Raw genomic sequence first — 22,374 nt, 5'->3', positions numbered from 1 at the left:
CATCGGGCGATAGGCGGGGTACACCCTGGACAGTTCGCCAGTCCATCGCAGGGCCACACACAACTAGAGACAAACAACCATTCACTCTCACTCCTACGGTCAATTTAGAGTGTCCAATTTACCTAATCCCCACACTGCATGTTTTTGGACTGTGGGAGGAAGCCGGAGAACCCGGAGAGAACCCACGCACACACGGGGAGAACATGCAAACTCCATGCAGAAAGGCCCTTGTTCCAACCGGGGCTCGAACCCGGGTCTTCTCGCTGCAAGGCGAGAGTGCTAACCACTACACCACATATATATATATATATACATATATATGTGTATATTCATATACACATACATACATATATATATATATATATATAATATTTGGAGTCCTTGTTTATAGGTCATTATGTTATTATTTTGCTGGTCTGGCTTCAACTGGAGATGGATGAAATTGCACTGTATGTGGCCTCGGGCTGAACAATTAATCAGAGTTTTATTAAAATCGCACTACAGCCTACTGCAACTTTCAAATCATATTTCTTAACAATATTTCTTAAAGCCAAAATGTGTGAACTACACTGATGTGTGATGAGAGATCTAAATGTCATGACCGAAATAAACATACATAAATAAATAAATATAAAGTAATCAATTCAAATATGGTATCGCAATTCACATCGCAATCTCAGACAAAATAATCACAATTAGGTATTCAAAATCATTCAGCCCTAATGTGACCCCTGACCCTAGGTCTATACATACTGATTCTGACGCTCCGCTGAGGCCCTTGAACGCAGCACTGTTTTGTTGGTCCTCCAGATGGTATCCCACAATGCACCTCTTCCGTGCTCCATGTCCACGTCAAACCTGACAGCAGCGAGCCGAGCTCATAATGGCTGCAGTTGAGGTGGCAGTTTGTTGTCGCTCCGCTCTTTGACTCGCCTTAAAACAATAAAAACCGGTGACCACATATACCGCAGATGATTCGGGCGTGATTTTAGACGCTCTCGTCGAATAAAATCATCTCTTTGACGGAGACAAAATGTCACTGAAGTCGCTCGCCTCGACACATTCCTCCAGGTGAAAGCGCTCGGCTGTTGTTAGCCGCCGGCTCGCTGCTAAATGAGCGTCTTTCAGCCTGAAGAGCGACTTTGTTCCGGAAGATTCGTGGTGGATTTAAGAGAAAGCAGCGTCTCTGTGGTTTAGAGTTCACAGCTGAGCTCAATGAGCAAGCGAACTCTATCACTGTGTGAGACAAAGCTAGGCTGACTTCGGCTAACTCTTCGGCCCTGCTCTGTTGTTGTTTGTTTGTTTATTAGTTAGTTAGTTTGTTTTTAACCCTACTCCCTGAAGATGTCATCGTGGCTTGGTGGCCTGGGCTCCGGCCTGGGTCAGTCTTTGGGGCAGGTCGGTGGGAGCCTGTCGTCTTTCACGGGACAGATATCAACCTTTACCAAAGACATGTTACTGGAGGGAGTGGAAGAAGTCGGAGGTAAGTCTGACTGTCTGATTTTATCTCTCTGTGGTGATCACATTATTATATAACACACCAGGATCAAGTTTTTACTTTAATTACACACCTGTAAATATAGTCTTTGTTTGGTTTAGGGGGTCATGTTTCTGTTCTCAATATAACACTTAAAATTGTCCCTTGTTTGTCAAAGGAGCTTAAAAGGCATATGTTTTGTTTTTAAAAGGAAATAAATACACAGCAGCCACATTAAAAAGCAAACCAAATATATATAATAAATGCATCACAGAGGCTGGGGGAGCTGACATAATTGTGAACATTATGTAGCGCTGCAAGTAACGATTAGTTTCATAATCGGGTAATCTGACAATTATATTCTTGATTAATCGAACGTCGAAAAATGTCGATCAATGTTTATCAAACGTGGAAATGATGATGCCCTCAAATGTCTTGTTTTGTCCACAAACCAAAGGTATTCTGTTTGAATTATCTCTTTGTTATATGGAGCAAAGAAACCAGAAAGTATTCACATTTAAGAAACTGAAAAATCAGAAAACACTCAAACTGATAAGTCGATGATCAAAATAGTTGTAATCGATTAACTGAGTAATTATTTTAGTCCTAATTTTGATCACGTCAAACTGAAGACAGTCTAAAACTAATTTGTCTGTAAAAGCTCACTCGTCGAAATTCAGTTTAAACATTACAGAACAAATATCAACAGTACAGAATAGCCTAACACAGTGAGAGAGAACAAAATCAATATCATCACTGAAGCTGTCACTGTATGTCTTACTGGAAGATGGTTTTGATGAGGAATTTGCATTTATTAAAAAATGACATGTATATGCTTCCACTGATGTATTCTACTATCCAGGAGCAAGGAAAAATAATCTGCCTGACTCACTACAACGATATCAACATGTGGAGAAGACAGTGTAGAAAATGATCCCAATACAGCAGTCACAATTTCAAATGCCAAAAAGAATACAAAATACATAGAAAGGTCAATAGAAAGAGATATAAAAAGAAAACAGTTCACACAATGAGCAAGCGAAGAGGAAAGAGGGGGAAAAAAATTCCCAATAAAAGAAGACATCCTAAACTCAAAGATGTGCACCACCTGCCTCATCTGGTTCAGGATAAAGTTGAAAATGGGAGAGAAGCCATAGATTAGATTTGTGCTCATCAGAAGGTCATCGTAGCTTTGTGCTTGAATAGGCTAAAATTCCTGAGTGACATGCTATAAGCCACATTAACTGACAACAGATATGGTTATGTACAATTTCTTAATTATAAGTTGAACTATTGGTAGAACTTATGCTTCCATATCTCCCAAGTCTTTCTCAACTGTTGAGAATGACTCTGGATCACAAGATAGAAACTTTGTCCTGGGTCATTGATGATCTCCTGACAATGATGCAAAACCACTGGAAGCTTTTGTTTACCTGTATTACAGTTTGTGCTTCTGTTTATGTTTGTTGTTAATCCTCTCACAGTCTGTGGTTTGTTTTATTGAAACATATTCATCTTTTGCAACATTTACCTTTGGAGCAGCAGCTGAAAATTAAGTTAAAATTATTTAAGTTGGGTGGGAATTTCTAAAAGCAAACATTCAAATGTTTTTATTCAGAAGATAATCACTTGATTGTTACACAGATGCATTGATTTCCCTTTTGCAACATAGAGTTGCTCATGATCAGATTGAATTCTTTTAATGCTGTTTAATTTTGGAAATGTATACATTCATTACCACTGGATATTTAGTTTTTGAATATTTTTCAAGCTTCAATGATCATAGAGCTTATAAAAATCCAATTAAACTCTAAATCAGTCAGAAGCAAACAGACTGTAAGTGATAAAGTGCAGGAAAAGAGAACTTTGGTCATACATCTCCAACTCACAGCTCCTGTAGAACAAAAAATTATTACATCCTAACACAGTAGAGAGGAAACACTGGATAATCTATAAATAACTGTTTGCGTAGGTGTGTGTATTTGTTATCTCTTCTTTAGGACCTTTTCTTGCATAAACACACACCCTGATGAGGCAGAACCTCATTTCAGAGGAACTGGTTATGTTAAGGGCAGACAGTTAAGGTTAGGGATAACACTTTCCAAATGATGGAAGTCACTGCATTGTCCTTTGAAGAATAACTGCTCAAACCTGTGTGTGTGCACACACACAATTCTATAGTATATTTCTCAGCATTTTACTGAAACACTTCTTTTGTTTCCCTGGTTCCCTGGTGTATAATGATTGCTATTGTAGAGAAGAGAGAAACCATCTATCTCACTAATTAAACTACCATTGTATAACTTGATGGTTGACTTCTATGTTTGTTTTTGTTGTCCGTGTTTCTGTCTTTTGCACTGCGAAATGGAAAAACCAAAGTCAGATTCCTCGTCTGTGCTCTCCTACTTGGCCAGTAAAGCTGATTCTGATTCTGTCAGTGGGTTCATCTCGCAGGCGGGAGTTTAGTTTCAGTTGTAATGAATGTTATGTGTTGGCTTATCTGCTGTTAACTCACATAACTCTCCAGAAATGTCGGCCTGCTCTGTCATGTGTGTTTGTTTTCGAGCAGAAGTACACAGATCTGTGCTTGTGTGTTAGAGAGTGTGACTAATTTGCTTACAGTTGTTTACATTTTTGTGTGGATAGGGCCTAAAACATTGATGAGGGGAAAATGTTAACAGTTATCTGCTGATCATGCACTGTGCAAATCTCACACCCAGTGTTTAATTTATTGTGTTAATTGAGATCTTTTTTCAGAATATTTGTCAAGTGATTGTTTTATTTTATTTATTCTATTTTCCACCTACAGATGCTACCACAGAACTGCACGTGTCCAATTCCAGGTTGGCTCAAGTGGAGGCTTCATTTTCCACTCAGAAATCTGAGGTCAGGTTATTTTTTCATTTACTCGAGGGGGGTAATTATAGGCAGACCTTTCACACCACTGACACTCACTTGTACAGGTGTAGTAACATTAATAATGGTTTTCACCTAGAAAGCCATGACAGTAGGACAGAAATGAACAGCACCACGACTCAGGAAGGCCTCTAATTGTGACGCATGGTAACGGAGTCATCGGAAAATTTGTTACTGACTGGGAAAAACTGAAAATAGCAGCATTTTTGACATCCTACACAACCATGAATGAAAAATGTGAACATTTTCTTGATAATCAGTTGATTTAAATGTTTGATTAAATGTGTAAATTTATATTACACACGCACAGTTCTGATGTTTTTAGTATGACGTGGTCCTTAAATTATTTACATGCTCTTGGCTGTGTTGTAAATATAGGTGACAATTTTAAAGTTTTAAACACTTGGATACGACAAGATTTGTTTGGAGCTTTACCACAGTCTGTCTTCAGAGCACATCAACCCACAAAAATCAGAACAGCAACTTAATAACCGAGTGTAAACCCCAACCTCAAGATTGTATGCTCCATATCTTTCCTAGTTCCTGTGTGACTTGGTGGTGGTAGTAATGGTAGGGTTGATGTGTGTACTGTAAAAATTCTGACCTTTTGCTTGCTTCTGTGTCATTTACTTCCTCTGTTCTCTCTTTTTTTTGCAGTATGACAGATTAAGAAAGCTGCACACAGAGCTGGAGGAGAAGCTGGAGGCAGCAGAGCTTCAGATTAAACAACAATCTTCAGAATACAGAACTCTTCTTCACCAGAAAGATGTACGCACTTTTGTCTTTATAATTATTTGTATAAATCAGGAGTCTCAAACTCTGAGCATCGGGTCAGTTCAGTAAGGGGCCAATAACGTCAAGACAAAATTCTAACTTTTTGGGAAAAAGCAAATGTTCGGTGGGTTGGGTGTGATATGATCTTAAAATTATATCACGATATATCATAATGATATTGCCATAATCATATTGGCGACCATATTTTACAGAATTTCAAAAAACGGTATATATATGTTGCACAATAATTTTTTTTATTCATGATGCAAAATGAGTGGAAATAACTCATCATATCTTGATATTAAGTGGTGGGCCGAAGTAAATCGTTGTGGGAACTGGCCACGAGTTTGACATCTAATCAGTGTATGAGATGTTTGGAAGCAGATTTGGTAACAAAAAAAATTATTTTGTTTTAGTGTACAACCCACATTTCGAGGATTTTTCAGGAAACATTCACAAACATCAAATAAAAGTGCTGATTTTTGTGATTTTTTTATTGTTTACTTTAGTGTACATAATAATCTTCATTACTTTCCAGAAATCACAAAACTTAGACGCTCACCACATTCATTTATGTCTGTCCACAGGTGGAGATCAGTCACCTGAAAGCTCGGCAGAGTGGACTCCAGGAACAAGTCCAGAATCTGCACCAGGCTGCTCAATCCACCTCCATCAGCCCCGCAGTGCTGCCCGTCACCACCACTGCCTCCTCCACTACCTCGTCTTCATCTTACTTAACACAGCCCTCTGGCTCCCACCAGGGTTTCCACGGCGACGAAATGGACCTCAGCGAAGTCATCTGGTCGCAGCAGGAAATCAATCGGCTGTCGACAGAGGTCATGCGCCTGGAGGCGGAGGTGGCTCACTGGAGGCGAATGTCTCAGGTAAAAAATGATGACCATATCCACCCAGGAGGTTATGTATCTGTTTTTTTTACTTTCATTTGGATTTGTTGTAGCTGAAGATCTTATGTACAGTAAAGCTGGCTCATGTTATTCAATCCTGTAACCAATATATCTTTGTGATGTCCTTAGAAAAATACAATGACCCTCATGTGTAGGATAAAGCAGTAGAAGATCAGGATTTTTATTATAAAACACAAATAAAATAAAAACATGCAGATGCTTTCGATTTTAGTTATTTTTGTGAATTGTACAGTGTACACAGGTTGTACCACTAACCTCACTGTGAACAGTTTTCATCAGTTTTCTTCATAGATATCACTGGTGTGTCATATCTCTGTACCTATATTTCTATTACAGGCATCAACAGCAACAGGAGCTGGTAATGGCGACCAGGGGGAGATTCTCAAACTTCAGAGGACAATTAAGGTAAACGTCAAAGTAAATTTTAAAATGTTTCATTAGAACGTGCATTTCCCTAGAAAATGTAGCTTGGAATGTTGAGTTGAGTGTTGTCTGTATGTTTATTTCTTTGATGTGTGCGTTACCTTCTCTGCCTTTGATCTGCCCTCTTTTTCTTTTTTTCCCATGAGAAAAAAAGCTGCAGAAAGAAAATATACTTCAAAAAGTACAAATATCAGAAATGTTCTGAACCAGCTAAATGTTTTGACGTCTGAGTTCTTGAAATTGGCTGATGAGGAGACACCGACAACAGAGTAGAAGAAAACTGGAAAACAATCGTTGGAAATGCTTACTCTGTATTTTCAACCAATGAGCACAACATGCAGTAATGATCCTGAGGGTCTAACCATGATGTCATTGCTTCTTGGGGACAGGGGCTGCGAGAGGATATGAGTCGAGAGGTGGATGAGCACCAGCATGAACTGGCAGCATTGCAGGATGCCCAGAGGCAGAAAATGGCCGATGTCACTCGACGGCACAGGGAGGAGCTGGCAGAGTACGAGGAGAGAATAGAGGAGCTGGAGGAGCAGATTCATAGTGGTTAGCCTCACTTTGACATTTGTTAAAGTAACTTCAGAAATGAAACGTTGTGCAGAGATAAGATTTTACTAAATTAAATTAAGCTTTGGTACCATAATGTTAAATGTGTTCTATTCCTACAAAGTTGTTGTAACAAGGTATCACAACCAGACACTCCTTTTTTTTCTTTAACTTGCCTTTTGAATGTAACTTGATCATTGTAGGTACTCAACAACGCATACAAATACAAATACACTGTCTCATCCACATCCTTCTTGTCAGGTGGTCAAACCAGTTCCTCCTCAGACGCCTCTAAGCTGCCCGAGCTTCAGAAATCCATAAGTTCCCTGCAGGAGGCAGCAGAGCAGCGGGACAAGCAGCTGGCCGAGCTATCTGCCAGTCTGGAGGAGGCACAGAAGAAACAGGCATCACTGCAGCTGGAGAAAGATGAAGCCCAGGAAGAAAATGCCGGGCTGTTACAGAATTATATGCGGCTGCAGGCATCTGTTGACGAACTCCAGACCCGAGTACAAGAGCAGGAGGGCAAGGCTCTGCAGAAAGCCCAGCTAGAACATGAAATCCAAGTGTTGAAACAAAACCTTACAGGTATTCTATCATAATAGGATACCTGTAATATTTACTAAGAAGTCACATCTCTTTTTTCTGAATGCTTGATTCTGATTCCTTTTCTAATACAACACTACTAAATAGTGTTGTATAAGCACAGGATATTTTAATGGACGTTTTACTTCAAATATATTTAATGTTTTCTTTCATAAAGTACCTGCTTATTAACTAAAATCTATACTTTACAGCTGCAGAAGAAGAAATCGAAAGATTGAAAAACCTGTCAGATGTAAGTGATATTTTATGTATTTTTAACCACACAAAATATTATACTGCATGAGTGGAACGTTTGTCAAAATAATGCCTTTTTATAACTTGAATTTTAATTTCAGCCTGAACCAAAGGAATCAGGAGAAGTTGAACATGCCGACATTTTAGAACTGAACACAATCATTGGGATGTTGAGGCAAGAGAAGGAAAACCTAGAACAAGAAAAGGTTTGTTGATCTGTATGTTTTACCAATGTCTGTCTGAAAATATCTGTAACTGAATACACAGAACGTTTATACTGTCTAGTACTGTTTTCAGCACCTTCATGGAATGTGATCATATTTTGTCATATATTTGTTTTAATGTCTGTTGTCGTTTAATAATATTGTTTTATTTTTTTATTTTCTAATGTCCACTGAAGTTTGGTTTAACGTAAACTTTTCATTTCAGTCATTAGTTTAGTTGCATTTGATGTCACCTAATGTGCTGATGTCAAGAAAAATGAAAAATCTAAATAACTGATTTCTGTTAGATTCTATCAGATCTTAACGTTTTTAAATGCATTTTAACAGATCAGTCTACAAGAAAGACTGGATGTAGCTGAGGAGCAAAATGTTTCCAGTGATGGAGCAGGTTCTGGAGAATTGTTGGAGGATCTGAGGGTTGAGCTTGAGAGGAGAGAAAAGGCTCTGAGATCCACCGAGGAGGAACGGGACACTCTGATGTCTGAGCTGGAAGAACTGGACCATCAAAACCAGGAGGCAACGCAGGTCTGACTGATCAACTCATTTGTTTTCATGCCACAGCTATTGTAATTGTTTTTTAGGTTTAAACATGCAGATCTAAGGACTGTAGAAATTGCAGATAAATGCAATATTTACAGTGAGTGATAATAGAAAATCTGATTTTGATAGTCTTGACACTGTCACCATGGCATCACTTCATAGTTCTTCATCACTACATCAACACACAAGATGAAAATGATCAGATCTTTCAGGTCAAGGCAAAACATTAAGTTTTGAACAAGAAATGAACAAACTTGTATCAGTAATTACACATTGAATTAGAAACCCTTCAATTCACACTTTATTGATTTTAGGATTTTTTTTTTATTTCTAGCACATGATCACAGTGAAGGAGCAGCTCTCTGCACAGCTGAAGGAGGCAGAGACAGAGTTGACAAGACTCACTGCAGAACTCAACTCAGCCAAAGACCAGAAAAGGACACTGGAGCGAGAAGTGGAGACCCAAAAGGAGTTAACAAGCCAGAGTGCTTTCACCCTGAACGAACTGCATATGAGTAAACAGGACTTGGAACGTAACGTGAAGGAGCTAAAAGACAAACTGGGGCATGCACAGGAGCAGAGCATAGAGGCACGGAGAGAAGTGGCAGAGCTGAAGAAAAGTTTGCAGGAGAGAGAGAAGCTGTTGTCTGCTACTCAGACTCAACTGGACCAGGCAGGCAAAGGTGGAACCCGATCTCTGGGAATTAAAGAAGAGTTGGAGACAAAAGAGAGGGAGTTGTCCGATCTCAGGAGAGAACTGGAAGAGATTAGGGGCTCTCAGGAGAAGGTGATGTCTGCAGACTATGAGTTGAAGATGGAGAAGAGGAAGTTGATGGCAGAGAGCGAGCAGGCTCTGGGTAAAGTGGAGGAACTAACCAAGCAGATGAAGGAAAGCCAGGCAGCTGCGAACAGGACAGGACAAGAGAAGGACATTTGCATCGAAGCTTTGAAGCTGGAGAAAACTCAGCTGGATGGTGAGTTGAGGCAGACTGAGAAGATGTTGGCTGAACAGGCAAAACAGTTCCAGCAAACCATCGAGGAGTTGACCCGAGCTCGCTCCATGGATGCTTCAGCTTTACAGACAGAACATGAACGTGCCATCAAGCTCAACCAGGTGAAAGACCTGGAGATAGCCCAGCTGAGGAGAGACATGGAGCAGTTGGCGTCTGATCACAGGGACACCAATGAGATGCTTTCAATCACAGTTGCAGGGCAGAAGCAGCTGACAGATCTGCTGCAAGAGAAGGACATCTTTATGGACACTTTGAAACAAAATGCTGCAGATATACAGACTGAGATGGAGAAGAGCATCTCAGTCACAACCAAAGAAGCTGAAGCTCTCAGACAAGCACTAGAGGAGAAGGATAAGCTGCTAGGAGGAATGAAGGAGGAGAACAGCCATTTGAAAGAAGAGATTGATCGCATTCGAGATCAGCAGAGCAGACCTCAACCTATGGCTGAGCCCAGGATGCTGGACATCATCACAGAGCTTGAGACAGAGATCACCCAGCTCAAGTCCTCCAGGAATGGCCTGGAAGAGGAGGTCCAGACCCTAAGGAGGACCACTGAGGAGCAGCAGGCCTCTCTGCTTCTGTCGCAGGAGTCTCTGCAGGCTCAACAGAGTGAACTCGAGGAAGCCCACGCTCGCCTTCAGCAGACCACTCTTAACTATGATAGACTGATACTTGCCAGAGATGAAGACATAGCTCACCTGCAGCAGACAGTTGATCGGCTTAGTGCTGACTGTCCATCTGTACAAGGAGAAGTCATCCTGCAGGAGGATAAGACCCAGTCTCTAAATCAGGAGTACGGCAATGAAAAGCATGATTTATCAAAGGTGGAGATAGAAAAATTGGTGAGAGGCATGAAGGAGAAAGAAACTGAAATCAGCCAGTTGAATGAGAAGAACCTCTCCTTGACCAAACAGCTTGATCAGTTGGTGGTGTCACGTGATGAAATGGGTAAACTCTCCCAGATGATCATGCAGAAGGATCTTGAGATCCAGGCGCTTCATGCCCGAGTCTCCATGGTTGGATGTGGTGGACACAGCCAGGATATCATGTTCCTACAACAGCAGCTGCAGGCTTATGCTGTGGAGAGGGAGCAAGTGCTCGCTGTGCTCAATGAGAAGACCAGAGAGAACAGCCAGCTTCGCTCAGACTATCACCGCCTCATGGACATCATGGCGGGGAAGGAAGCAGCTCTGCTGAAGCTCCAGCAGGAGAATCAGCGGCTCGCCAATATGAGTGACCCCTCAGGAAGCCAGGAGATGTTCAAGGAAACTATCCAGAACCTGTCCCGCATCATCAGGGAGAAGGACATCGAGATTGACGCGTTGACTCAGAAGTGCCAAACCCTGGTGACTGTCTTGCAGACCTCAGGAGGAGATTCTTGTCCAGGCTCAAGTGGTGTCAGCAGTAACCAGTTTGAGGAGCTTCTGCAAGAGAGGGACACGCTGAAACAGCAGGTGAAGAAGATGGAAGAGTGGAAGCAGCAGGTGATCACAACGGTCAAGAACATGCAGCACGAGTCAGCCCAGCTGCAGGATGAGCTGATCAAACTGCAGGGTCAGGTAAACGCTGACAGTGACTGTAGCTCCAAGCTGTCCGTGGACTATGCTCGGCTGATCCAGAGCTATGAGCAGAAAGAGAGGAGGCTGGGAAGTCTGGGTCAGGAACTCGCACAGGTCCAGCAGACCATCACACAGCTCAGCTCCACCAAAGATGTCCTGCTGGGTAAACTGGACAGTGTAGCACAGAGTCCCGAAGTTGTTGTCACTCAGTCTAGTGAACATTCTCTCACAGCTGATCCTCCCAGCCTGCAGACAGCTACGCTTGTTAACACCAATCAACTACAGGAAGACCTTGTACGATTGCGAGGACAGTTAGCTGAGAAAGAAAACATGATCAGGACTCTTCAGGAGAACAACCACAGGCTCTCTAACTCAGCCTCTGCCTCAGAGAATGAGCAGAGAAGTCAGACTGAGGAGATCCGACAGATCCAAGAGAGGCTGGATGTTCAGCAGAGGTCAGTGAGGGAGAAGGACCTGCTCATCAAAACCAAAGGAGACCAACTAATTCAGGTCAGCGAGACACTTCGCAACCGAGAGAATGACAATGAGGTGTTGAAACAGGCCGTCACCAACCTGAAAGAGCGCGCTCTCATTCTGGAAATGGATGTGAAGAAGCTCAAAGAGGAGAACGAGCTTGTAGCTGCACGCTCACGAGAAAAGGAGTCCGAGTTTAGAGCACTGCAGGAAACCAACATGCAGGTTTCCCTCCTGCTCAGGGAGAAGGAGTTTGAACTGACTGCAATGAGTGAGAAGTATGCGACCGTGGAGAGGATGCTCAAGGACAAAGAGCAGGTAAGACTTCAACGTCTTTCTTCTGTTTTCCCTGCTATTATTTAGTTAAACTGCAGGAAAAATGTTTGATACTATCAGTTGGTTACATGTATTTGTGATGGATCATTTAATGTCCCGTATAGCTCATTGCAATATAACACTGTTAGGGTTAGTGGCTTGATTATTACTTATGTCTCCTGATGGAAAAATGCACCCATCTTAACATTTTAGAACAATGTACTGATTAATAAACTGATTTATTTATTGTCCTCTGTTCTTTCTCTGATGATGTGACTCAGGGTAAATCTGGTGAACTGAATCAGCTCTTGAATGAACTCAAGTCCATGCAACAGAAAGCTGTGGCATTTCAGCAGGAGAGGGATCAGATGATGATGGCACTCAAGCAGAAACAAATGGAGACCAGTGCTATTCAGAGTGAGGTAAGAAGACATCACCATACTTTTTTATAACTGTGTAGGATTTGTATCTCTTTGAGCTCAGTGTTAGGCTTTTTATGTTCAAGACACATTCAAAATGAGTTTCTACATCAGTCTGCTGTTTAAATATACATTTTTATAAACCCCAAAGTAAATACACCTCAAATTCAAACACAGATACATTGTACACAGTATATTGTGGACACGTGACTGTGTTTCTGTTTCCTTCATAGCTTCAGCACACGCGCGACAAAGAGCAGCGTCTCAACTTGGAGCTGGAAAGGTTGCGTAATCACCTGTTGGAGATCGAGGACTCGTACACGAGGGAAGCTGTCGCTGCTGAATACAGGGAGACTGAGCTAAGAAGGCGTGTGTCAATGCTGGAAGAGAAACTGGCGACTTCCTCAAGTGCTGTGGAGAATGCCAGGTTGGCAAAAACTGTGTAATAAACAGTGTAATAATAAAAATAACTAATTTAGATGCATTAACATTAATCTTTTTTGACAGAGATATACCAGCAGAGAAAATAAGTACCGTAAATAATTTAGAAACGATTTAAAGTAGCCTCAGTGCTAAGTTATTGGACTTCTTTTATCACTATTGAGTGTTCAACCTGTGTCTTTGTTCTGTCTGTTTGCATCCCTTTCCTTTCCTTTTTCTACTAGTTAGTAGATGTTAGTTAGTACTAGTTAGTTAGTTTACTGCGTAAAGGGCCCCTCAAGGCTCTATTTGGTATTTTGAATGAAGTGCAGCAGTGTTACAGATGTATCGGTTATTTTGCAAATCTCAAATTTCTTCAGCAATTAAATAAATGTAAAGAAGCGTCATGTGGTTATGACGACCTGCAGAGTATTTAATTTAATAATCTGCCCTTTCTTTTTATGTTTTAAACGGTCTCTATCTTAGTTTTGTTTGTGGCCCCGAACGTTTTACAGTTAAGTCTTGCTTCAATTTCTAGCCACCATGAGAACTGTCTTGTGCCAATTTGGTGGAAAACAACTTTTTATTTATCTTGTGTTTACTGCTGTGTTTTCACTTGTCTTCCTGCTGTCAACAGCCAACAGGCCACCATGCAGGTGGAATCTCTGCAGGAGCAGCTGAATGTCGTGGTGAAGCACAGAGACGATGCACTCACAAAACTCCGAACCTCCCAGGAGCAGGTCAATCAGTATGCAGTGTCGCTCTCCAACCTACAGATGGTGCTAGAGCAATTCCAACAAGGTGAGTTAGCAGTCTACAACTTTATTATTCACAGCAGTGCACACTTAGATATTACAGCACTCAAACGTTACCTTGTATTGTAGACATTTTTGACCATCATGCTTGTAGAAATTAGAGAATCCGGTGGCTTTTAAATGCAGTTTGTTGTTATTTAGAAATGAAGTTTTATATTAACAGTTCTATTCTCTGGTCACATTCAGAGGAGAAAGCCATGTACTCAGCAGAACTGGAAAAACTGAAGAGGGAGAAGGAGGAGTGGAGGAAAAAAGCTCAGAGGCTTGAAGACCAAGCGTCTGCCCTTCAGGTAAACCAATCAATAACTGATCAGAGAATCCATTCACTTTATTTATAGGCAATATTAACTGTCAACAGTGAAGCCTTAAAGTACATATTTTTTGATGATTCATATTTCAGTTGAACCTCGACGAGGCCAACGCTGCTCTAGATTCAGCATCTCGTCTCACCGATCAGCTTGATCTGAAGGAGGAGCAAATGGAAGACCTGAAGAAACAGGGTGAGCCAACGTCTGCACAAGATTTAAGTCCTTTTTCTGTTTTCCTAATAAAATTCAGTCCTAGAGTTTTACAGCAAAATAAAGGTGTTCTCACAAGGTTGTAAAAAAACAAATGTCTGTCAAGATGTTTTATGTCCTTTTGGTTTTAACATCATAACCTCACTCTACATCATTTATTTCAGGTGCACCCACCATCCTTCAGCAGCTTTTTTAACATTTTCTCTTTTTCCTAGGGTCGTATTTTTCTATGTTATCATTTATATCAAGGGCTGAATAGCAGACAAAATAAGTGAAACTACATTAAAAACCAGGGTGTCGCACTAACATTTCCCTCTTATCACCCTCAGATATGACCATTACCTCACAGCAAATTCTCAGACATTTGTTTAAGGCTGCTGCTTTGCTTTATCACCTATGGGAAATTTACATTGGGTCTATTAATAGTTGATTTTCTATGAAAACAAAATTCACGAAAATAAGTAACTGGTATATCTTGAATATATTTCCATTATCCGCAGACTTTTCTAAGCATTTGGAAATGAAAAGAGATTACATTTCTCAGGATAACGTCAGTCATTTTGAAATAAAATGAAAACGTTTTTTGATCATTTTGCTCATTTCCACACATTGTGCTTAGGTAAACTCCTCCTACACAGTTAATTAGATTGACTTAAACGTTCACTTGGTGTCTATCATCTGTAGACTTTCCTAATGAAGTCATAAAAATGTGTTGCACAAGCAGAGCAGCATCTTTGTGTCAGTGTCACTCTAAACCCCGACATTCTTTAAGTGGTGCGAGGACCTGTTTTTGTGCTGCTTGCAGTCCTAGATTTTAATACAGATTTTTAAAATTATGATTGTTTTTGTAACACTGAAGTAAAAAGGAACACATTATTCTGCTTGGAAACTAACATCAAACATGTGGACAGTAAAATAATCCCTCGCTTGCATGACATTACTTCAAGAGAAATCAGTTTCTCATGTCTCTCTTTCTCCGAATTGTATTAATTGCATAACCTCTGTTTTTATTTATTCAACATGGACCAAAATGATTCAGTTGTACTCTTATATACTCGTGTGTGTTGGTGTGTTGCAGTGGATGTGAGACAGGAGATGTTGGAGGAGGCGCAGAAGAAAGTGATGAATCTTCTGAACAGCACTGAGGGGAAGATTGATAAGTAAGTTCAGCCCTGTCACTGTTTGGAGTATCAGACATTCCTTCATTAAGTTAGAAGACGTTATGATTAAATACTAATGTGATTTTTTGTCTCCGCTGTAATCGTCAAAGTTTAAAGGTATTTATCTCTTAATTTGTTTATTTTTCAATTGAAAGTTGCGATTTATATGTTGAGTAAAAGTTAATTTATCTTAGGGTTTTGATAAAACCCTGAAAATCCTGAAAAATGCTTTACCAGGTTAATTTATTGTCACAAAGCTGAATCCAAAGCTGTGTTTCTTGGCTCATAAAATCTTGACATTTTGTAGAAATATGGTTTTTCCCTGGACAGCAACAAAAAAAAAAAAACATGTGTATTCTTGCGTCATCATTAAGTAAGCGCTCAGTGATGAAACTGCTCCAAATAAATCACATGTGCCTCAGTTTCCCAAAGGGGAAACCAGTATTCAAATGAAATACTTATATTTTTTGGTTTATTTTTAAGTTTTTGCAGCTGAAATGAAAAACAAGACCGAGGCTACATTTGCTGAAACCTGGAATTACGTCACACTCATGTTATTCATGGTCTGTTTCCAGAGTCCTGATGCGTAACCTGTTCTTGGGATACTTCCACACGCCTAAAGCCAAGCGCGCTGACGTGCTGAGGCTCATGGGAAGTGTTCTGGGTCTGAGCCGAGAAGACGTTGATAAGGTGAGAGATTTCTTGACTCGTATTCCAAGTATTTGCTTCAGAAATCACATTGCTATGTGGGAGTTGGTATAAATATAAAAAAAAATAATTAACTGCAGTATGACATTTTTTAAACAGTCACTGAGCAACGACTGTGGCTCTGTTCCATATTCTCTATGTTCCAGACCAATGAGCACAAAAATACAACTGCTGCCTTGTGTCGTAACATTTAAATCCTGGCTAATGTTGTCTGTGGGGGAAAAGCTGTTTGTTTGTTTATGTTTTCTACTTGATCTGTTTTTGGTTGCATAGCTCTTAAAGTTTGGCCACAAATAAATATATGTACAACCCTGTATTGGTACAAATACATTAAATGTGTAAAGATTCATCATTCCATCTTTGTTAAGACATTTAATACTATCTTTTTTATCTTTTTATATCTCAGGTTTTTGTGCTTTTATTTTTCATCTCAATTCTTTTACTTGAACAAGGGTCTTTCTGCATGGAGTTTGTATGTTCTCCTCATTTGTACATGGGTTTTCTCTGGGTTCTCCGGTTTCCTCCCACAAACATGCAGATTTGGGGATTAGGCAAATTAAAAATAGACACTTTAAATGACCATAGGTGTGAATGTTAGAGTGGATGGTTGGTTGTATCTATTTGTCCCTGTGATGGACTGGCGACCTGTCCAGGGTGTACCCCGCCTATTACCCTATGTCAGCTGGGATTGGCACCAGCACCATCAGTGGTAAGCGAGCTTCCTCTGGTGGTAGTTGGAGGAAAATTAGAAATACTATTCTACTGTAATTACCAGGGTATTTGATCGGAGGGGAATTTTGACCGGAGTCACCTCATCTCTCGCTCCATCTTATTCTAATTTCACTATACCCGTGCGTGAAGTATATATGAGGAAGAGGAGGATGATGAGAGAGAATATTATCTTATTGGTAGTAAATCTGCCTCCTGCGAAAACCTTGCAGCCGACTTTGCTCGACCTAACAATGGTGATATGGTGTTACTTCAAGAGTTCAATATTTTCTCAGTTGGTACTTGTTTTCCCTACCCTAGTATCCTATTTTTTTACTTTACTTTGTAAGAAATTAATAATAATAATTAGATGGAAAAACAACCAAAAAAATCTGTTATGTTTCACCAATGTCAGTCGCAGACTCTGACTGAAAACAGGGGAAAACAACCAGTCTGACTCTACAAGCTAGAAACAGCAGAGGCTGTGAAGCTCAATAATTAACACATTATAAGTTGTTTGTGACAGCCTGTAAAAATAACTTGACTCTTTGAATCTGACTCGAGTCCAAGTCTCAGATTTACAGCTCACTCGCAAAAACACAACAGTGATTATGAAATAATGGCATTCCTTTGGAAACCTAGTCCTGGTGGCAAAAAAGTTTATCGTCATCAGGAAAAGTTCAAGTGAAAAAGGTTGAACTAATAGTTAAAACATTTTAAAGATGACCTGTTTATATCTGACACAGTCATCACCAATAGAGTGTGTTGTGTATGTGTGCAGATCCCTGAAAACAGGAGGCAGATGATCTGCTGTGGTGACTTGATTCTATTATTCACAGGGGTCTATCTGCCTGTGACACAACATTCCAGTGTCTAACATGTCCTTAAGAGACTATCAACTACAAGACTCATTGTTCAACACTAACTTTGAACTTCAGCAGCCCCTGAAAATCCTCTTAGAGAACGAAAAGTATTTCCTTACGCAGATCTCCTGGCTGGAGCCCTGTGGGACACCATCCAAGTAAATTACCCAACACTCTTAAAGGAAAACAGATACATTGCAAATGTGATTACAACTGCACATAAGACCAATTGTTATTGTGATGGAGGTCATTCCACTCTTTTTTTTCCCCCTCATCCTCTGTTGGTGCTATTTAAATTTTCCACTCTACTTATGGTTATGGTCCACAAAATCAACCCTTCTTTCACATTTGGTCTTCATGGAGCAGAACTTACCCCCTCACTGTAGTGCCTATACATTCAGAATCTTTGCTCCATACATTCATCGCATATCAAGCTGAATCGGGAGTAAGAATGACAGTGAATTATAAAGCCACACGAAGAAAACAGGGAGCTGGTCCATAACTTAATAACAAACTAACTTCCCAGAGTGTGTCCTCAGGCATTAACAAACCAAAACCAATTAACAGAAAATAGCCTAAATGAAGTCCAGAATAGAATAGAACATTTTTTTGGTCAAGTAAGGATAAATGACTTCTGTAGATGAAAGGAAATGTTAATGTTATCTCAGCTTCCCCTGAAAGTGTCATAACCTCTGTCTTCACTTCCTTCACTTGTCTCACCTTTTGTCTGTCCAGATGTTGGAGGAGGACGTACAGCGCGGTCTCTCTGGATGGATGTCAAACTTGCTGGGAGGCAGAGGGGCTCAAAGTGTCCCGAACACTCCAAACAGACCCACCAGTGGCCAAGGGCTCAACTCAGTAAGATACACAACATGAATGTTCTTCTACTTCATAGACACAGTTTGTATTGTTGTATCTGCCAAGGAGTTCATGTTTTTGTTTGTGAGCAGTAAACTCACAAAGTAGAGGACGGATTTTGATTACATTTTCTGGTGGGTGTAGAGTATGGCCCGATGAAGACTTTGGTGGTGACCCAGATTCTTACTCAGAATTTTAAAGCTGTAGCGGGTAACTTTTAAATATAAACAAATTACCACTACATTGAAACCATTGTCAGATAAGTCTTTACACTTTCACTATGGAGGAATGGAGGAAAAAACAAGAAGCATATACAAAAAGTTTCAGAAGTGGATTCTACTGCTAAAAAATAAATCCGGACATATCGCCATATTTTAATCACCTGCCCATTTTTGGTTTCTCACAAATGTAAATGCACATTATTGAAAATGTGTGCTCTGCAAATAGAACATAAATCAAATCCAACCTTTCCTGAACAGCCGCCCGATTATGCACCTGCATGTGTCGATAACAGCTGCTGCTGTTTCCTTCAACTTGCAGCTCCACTATTCTTGGATGCATCTGGTCAAGTAATGCAACATTAAAAGACGACAAAGGGCCATATTTGATAATGTAAAGATTTCCAGGGGCCAATGGTCCATTTTTTCCCCTGTTTTTTTTTTAACAGTAACATTTACATACAAATGCATTGTTTTATAAAAATGTAATTTTCATTGTCACAATTATCATTTTTAAATGGAAATGTAATGAGTTGAGTGCATATAGCAACCCGGGACTCTGGTCTGGTCTTTCAAAGCGCAATTCCTTACCAGTTGAGCTAATAGGGGTGACACGTGATCAAGGTCGATTTTTTTTTTTGTCCGTCCCTGGCCATAAATAATATATTATAAAATGAAGCTGGGGGCTGCGGGCCGGACCTTGGACATGCCTGCTCTAGAGTAATTAGCTCTAAAAACATTTGTTTTCCAGTTGTGTTACCTCAAAAACTGAGTGGACTCACAGACCTTGTAAAAACAAAAATTTTGCACCATCCTGTTCTTTGTTGCAGTCTTTCTCGGAGATGTTTGTAAAGTTCCTAGAGATGGAGTCAACGCCCTCTCTGCCCGCACCGAGGCTTCCAGCCCATGAAATCAAGTCTTTGAGTGCCCCACCTCTGAGAAGGATCAGCGGTGCTGTTTCCAGCTCAGGTAAAAGAGCTTTTACCTGGATGAACTTGCTTAATATAGATGGTTAACACCTAACTGTCTTGTGGCACAGCTGTTTAAACAAAACAATTACACATTAGACAAGTGTCAGCCTCTCAAAACACCACACACAGAAACTCGCACACAGGTTTTTACACTCGTCTTCCTCTTCTGATTTAAAGAATGAGCTGGGATAAACTCTTTAGGTACCGAAATTTGATATCGAATGGCGACACATTTTTGGTATAATGTGACAGAGGAAGTTTGACAAAAGTATTGGCGTTTTTGAAAGCACAGCCCTAGTTTTGTCGTCACCACCAATGATGATTGACCCTGACATTTTTCTCTGCAGTGCAATCATTTTACCCTGAACTGAATTACGATTTTACACATTCCTGGTCGTAAACCCAGCATTAAACTGTTTTTTTGACCGGCGGTAATGTTCATTCCCTTCAATCCCACACCGCATGAAATCATATTGAAATCGAATCCTCTCTTTTCAGGATCTGCAGCCTCCCTAAAACGAGCTGGTGACTCTAACCCCTTCCTGGCCCCTCGCTCAGCAGCGGTGCCCCTGGTCAGTGGCTCCAGCTCCGGTGGCTCCAGCTCTAGTCACCTGCTGATGAAGCCCATCTCTGACGCCCTGCCCTCCTTCACTCCTGTGCCGGTCTCTGCCGAGGCCAGTGCTGGAGCCGTGCTCAAAGATTTGTTAAAGCAGTGATCAGACGACGACAGTTAGACGCCTTAAACTCATCGGAGAAAGATTTTGACACTACACAGCCTGAGATATTTGGGCAGGTCTGCTCCAAAACTGCTGCTTTATTTTACTTTATTTTATTTTTTCTGCTAAAATAAAATATGACTATTCATAAAAGTTTAATATTCCCTTTTTTGGGAGTTTTTTTTTTTTAAATCAGTTATAGTAGCAGTTACTGTTCTATGCAACACCGTCTCCTTTTACACATAAGTAAACATATATTCTACATTATTGCTAGGTGTTAATTAAGTCCATGGTGTTTACACACAAGAGGGGAAAGTTCACTGAAGTGACTTCACAAGAGTGGGTCGTTCAGATTGAACGCAACACTTAACATTAGAGCACAGTAAAAAATATAGTTGTAGTATGACAATAAGTTTGTTACAGAGAAGTAACATGGTAATACCATTAATAGCAATACTCACCAAGTAATAGCTTGGTTATGATCTATGCAGGACTTAAGAAAGGGTGAATTTTAACTAAGTAATATAGTTGGTGTTGATTTTGATTCCCAAACATTACACTGATCCTGACCTAATTCATGATTTCTATAATATGGTCTCCATATATCACACTATTATCATTGTTATTACCTCCCGACAATCGCGCCATAAAAATGATGTTATTACCATAATATTACCTCCCTATTTAGGGTTGCAAAGGAGCAGGGACATTATGAGAATGAATTGGACATTTTGGATACTTAAAAGGAACTGCATTATATACAAATATACAAAACAAAATGATGCAATTTAAACAAAAAACATGATACAGATTAATTTGTGAGTAGAATTTTGTCAATGCTTAAAAACAAAAACATGAATGCTGAGTAAAATATTCCACATTTCTTGTTTAATTTCCATGAAGAGTTTTTGCAACCTAGAAGAAATTTATTACCATACTATTACCCTGTATTTACTGTACTGCGATGTTAAGTGTTACCAAATTTACTTTGTTGATTCTCCACTACATTTTTATTCCTTATTGTCATTCTTGACCTTGTGTGCTTCAGTACACGTGAATCCAGTCTAATCTGCACGTCTTTGCAGGAGGAACCCTCCGGTGTCCTCCAACATTCATCCCCTCTAATTATTTTATCTCCTCGCTTTTATTTCCTCAGCTCTTTTCAACAATGCAGCGCTGTGCGTTTCTGACCCAGAGCTTTCCCCCTGAAGCCTCTCTCCGTCAGAAGCCTTTGTGCACATTCATGCGGTTCACTACATCTGTTCAAACCATAAAGACTAAATCTCGTCTCCTCCAGACAGTCAGACTGTGATATGCAACAAGCGTTGTAATTATGGCCGTGACTGCAGACTGTGGTTGATCAGAGGCTTGAGCCTGCTACTATCTTATATAGTAAAGTACTATTATATAGTTATATATATGTAAATGGGTGTTTTTTGATTTATTTTTTTTCCCTATTTATAGGCACAAAGGGAGTTGTGGAAGTGAAGTGCCTGCATTTTTGCTAATCAGATTAGTTGTAAAATCAGGATTGTAAATGGTCGATATATATATTATATATTTACAAAATGTAAAAAATAAATGCACATTAAAAGAGATGGTTATGGCTGTAAGGTGAGCTACATTTTTGTACAGACATCAGTCAGCTGCCGCAGCAAAAGGAATGTTACAGGGTTTTTTTTTTTCCTCCCCCAGATTGATATAATGTAAAAACTGTAAATCCTCACACTGTAAAAGATGTTTTTCGTAGATGCCAAAAAAAACTGAAACTCTGATGTGTCCAAAAAAAAGGAGTTGAACTTGGATGATCTTTGAGATTTAATTACCTCTGGCTTAATTGGATTTTCAGAATCAAATAAAAGTGTTGTCCTGACCCCGCACTGGTGTTGTCATTTGTTTTGTGTTCGGTCAAACCAGATGTGGCTACTACTGCGTGGATAGTTTGCGTTGGCCGCGCCAGATGTTCA

At 40.1% G+C, this 22,374-nt stretch overlaps 1 protein-coding gene across 1 annotated transcript; it reads left to right on the top strand.

The window, feature by feature from the left end:
- The first annotated feature begins 849 nt into the window (after nucleotides 1-849).
- trip11 (thyroid hormone receptor interactor 11) lies at nucleotides 850-22,280 on the top strand. The gene is made up of 21 exons (XM_044047468.1): nucleotides 850-1,483; nucleotides 4,287-4,363; nucleotides 5,051-5,161; nucleotides 5,755-6,051; nucleotides 6,430-6,498; nucleotides 6,906-7,071; nucleotides 7,333-7,656; nucleotides 7,866-7,906; nucleotides 8,010-8,114; nucleotides 8,460-8,657; nucleotides 9,007-12,036; nucleotides 12,315-12,455; nucleotides 12,686-12,879; nucleotides 13,510-13,673; nucleotides 13,874-13,977; nucleotides 14,088-14,187; nucleotides 15,284-15,365; nucleotides 15,941-16,055; nucleotides 18,380-18,502; nucleotides 19,551-19,689; nucleotides 20,190-22,280. Exons 1-21 carry the CDS (start codon nucleotides 1,345-1,347, stop codon nucleotides 20,405-20,407), a joined length of 5,937 nt encoding a protein of 1,978 aa, XP_043903403.1. The 5' UTR covers nucleotides 850-1,344; the 3' UTR covers nucleotides 20,408-22,280.
- Nucleotides 22,281-22,374: the final 94 nt, after the last annotated feature.

This window comes from Solea senegalensis, linkage group LG16 (genome assembly GCF_019176455.1).
Source record: "Solea senegalensis isolate Sse05_10M linkage group LG16, IFAPA_SoseM_1, whole genome shotgun sequence".
Classification (NCBI taxonomy): domain Eukaryota; kingdom Metazoa; phylum Chordata; class Actinopteri; order Pleuronectiformes; family Soleidae; genus Solea; species Solea senegalensis.
This window is presented reverse-complemented; position numbering and strand designations above follow the sequence as displayed.

What these genes read in the sequence shown, in the direction of transcription:
- trip11 (XM_044047468.1), top strand. Translation starts at nt 1,345, where the DNA reads ATGTCATCGTGGCTTGGTGGCCTGGGCTCCGGCCTGGGTCAGTCTTTG. An exon ending in GGGAGTGGAAGAAGTCGGAG is followed by an intron (nt 1,484 to 4,286) that starts GTAAGTCTGACT and finishes TTCCACCTACAG; the next exon opens with ATGCTACCACAGAACTGCAC. An exon ending in GGAAGACCTGAAGAAACAGG is followed by an intron (nt 14,188 to 15,283) that starts GTGAGCCAACGT and finishes GGTGTGTTGCAG; the next exon opens with TGGATGTGAGACAGGAGATG.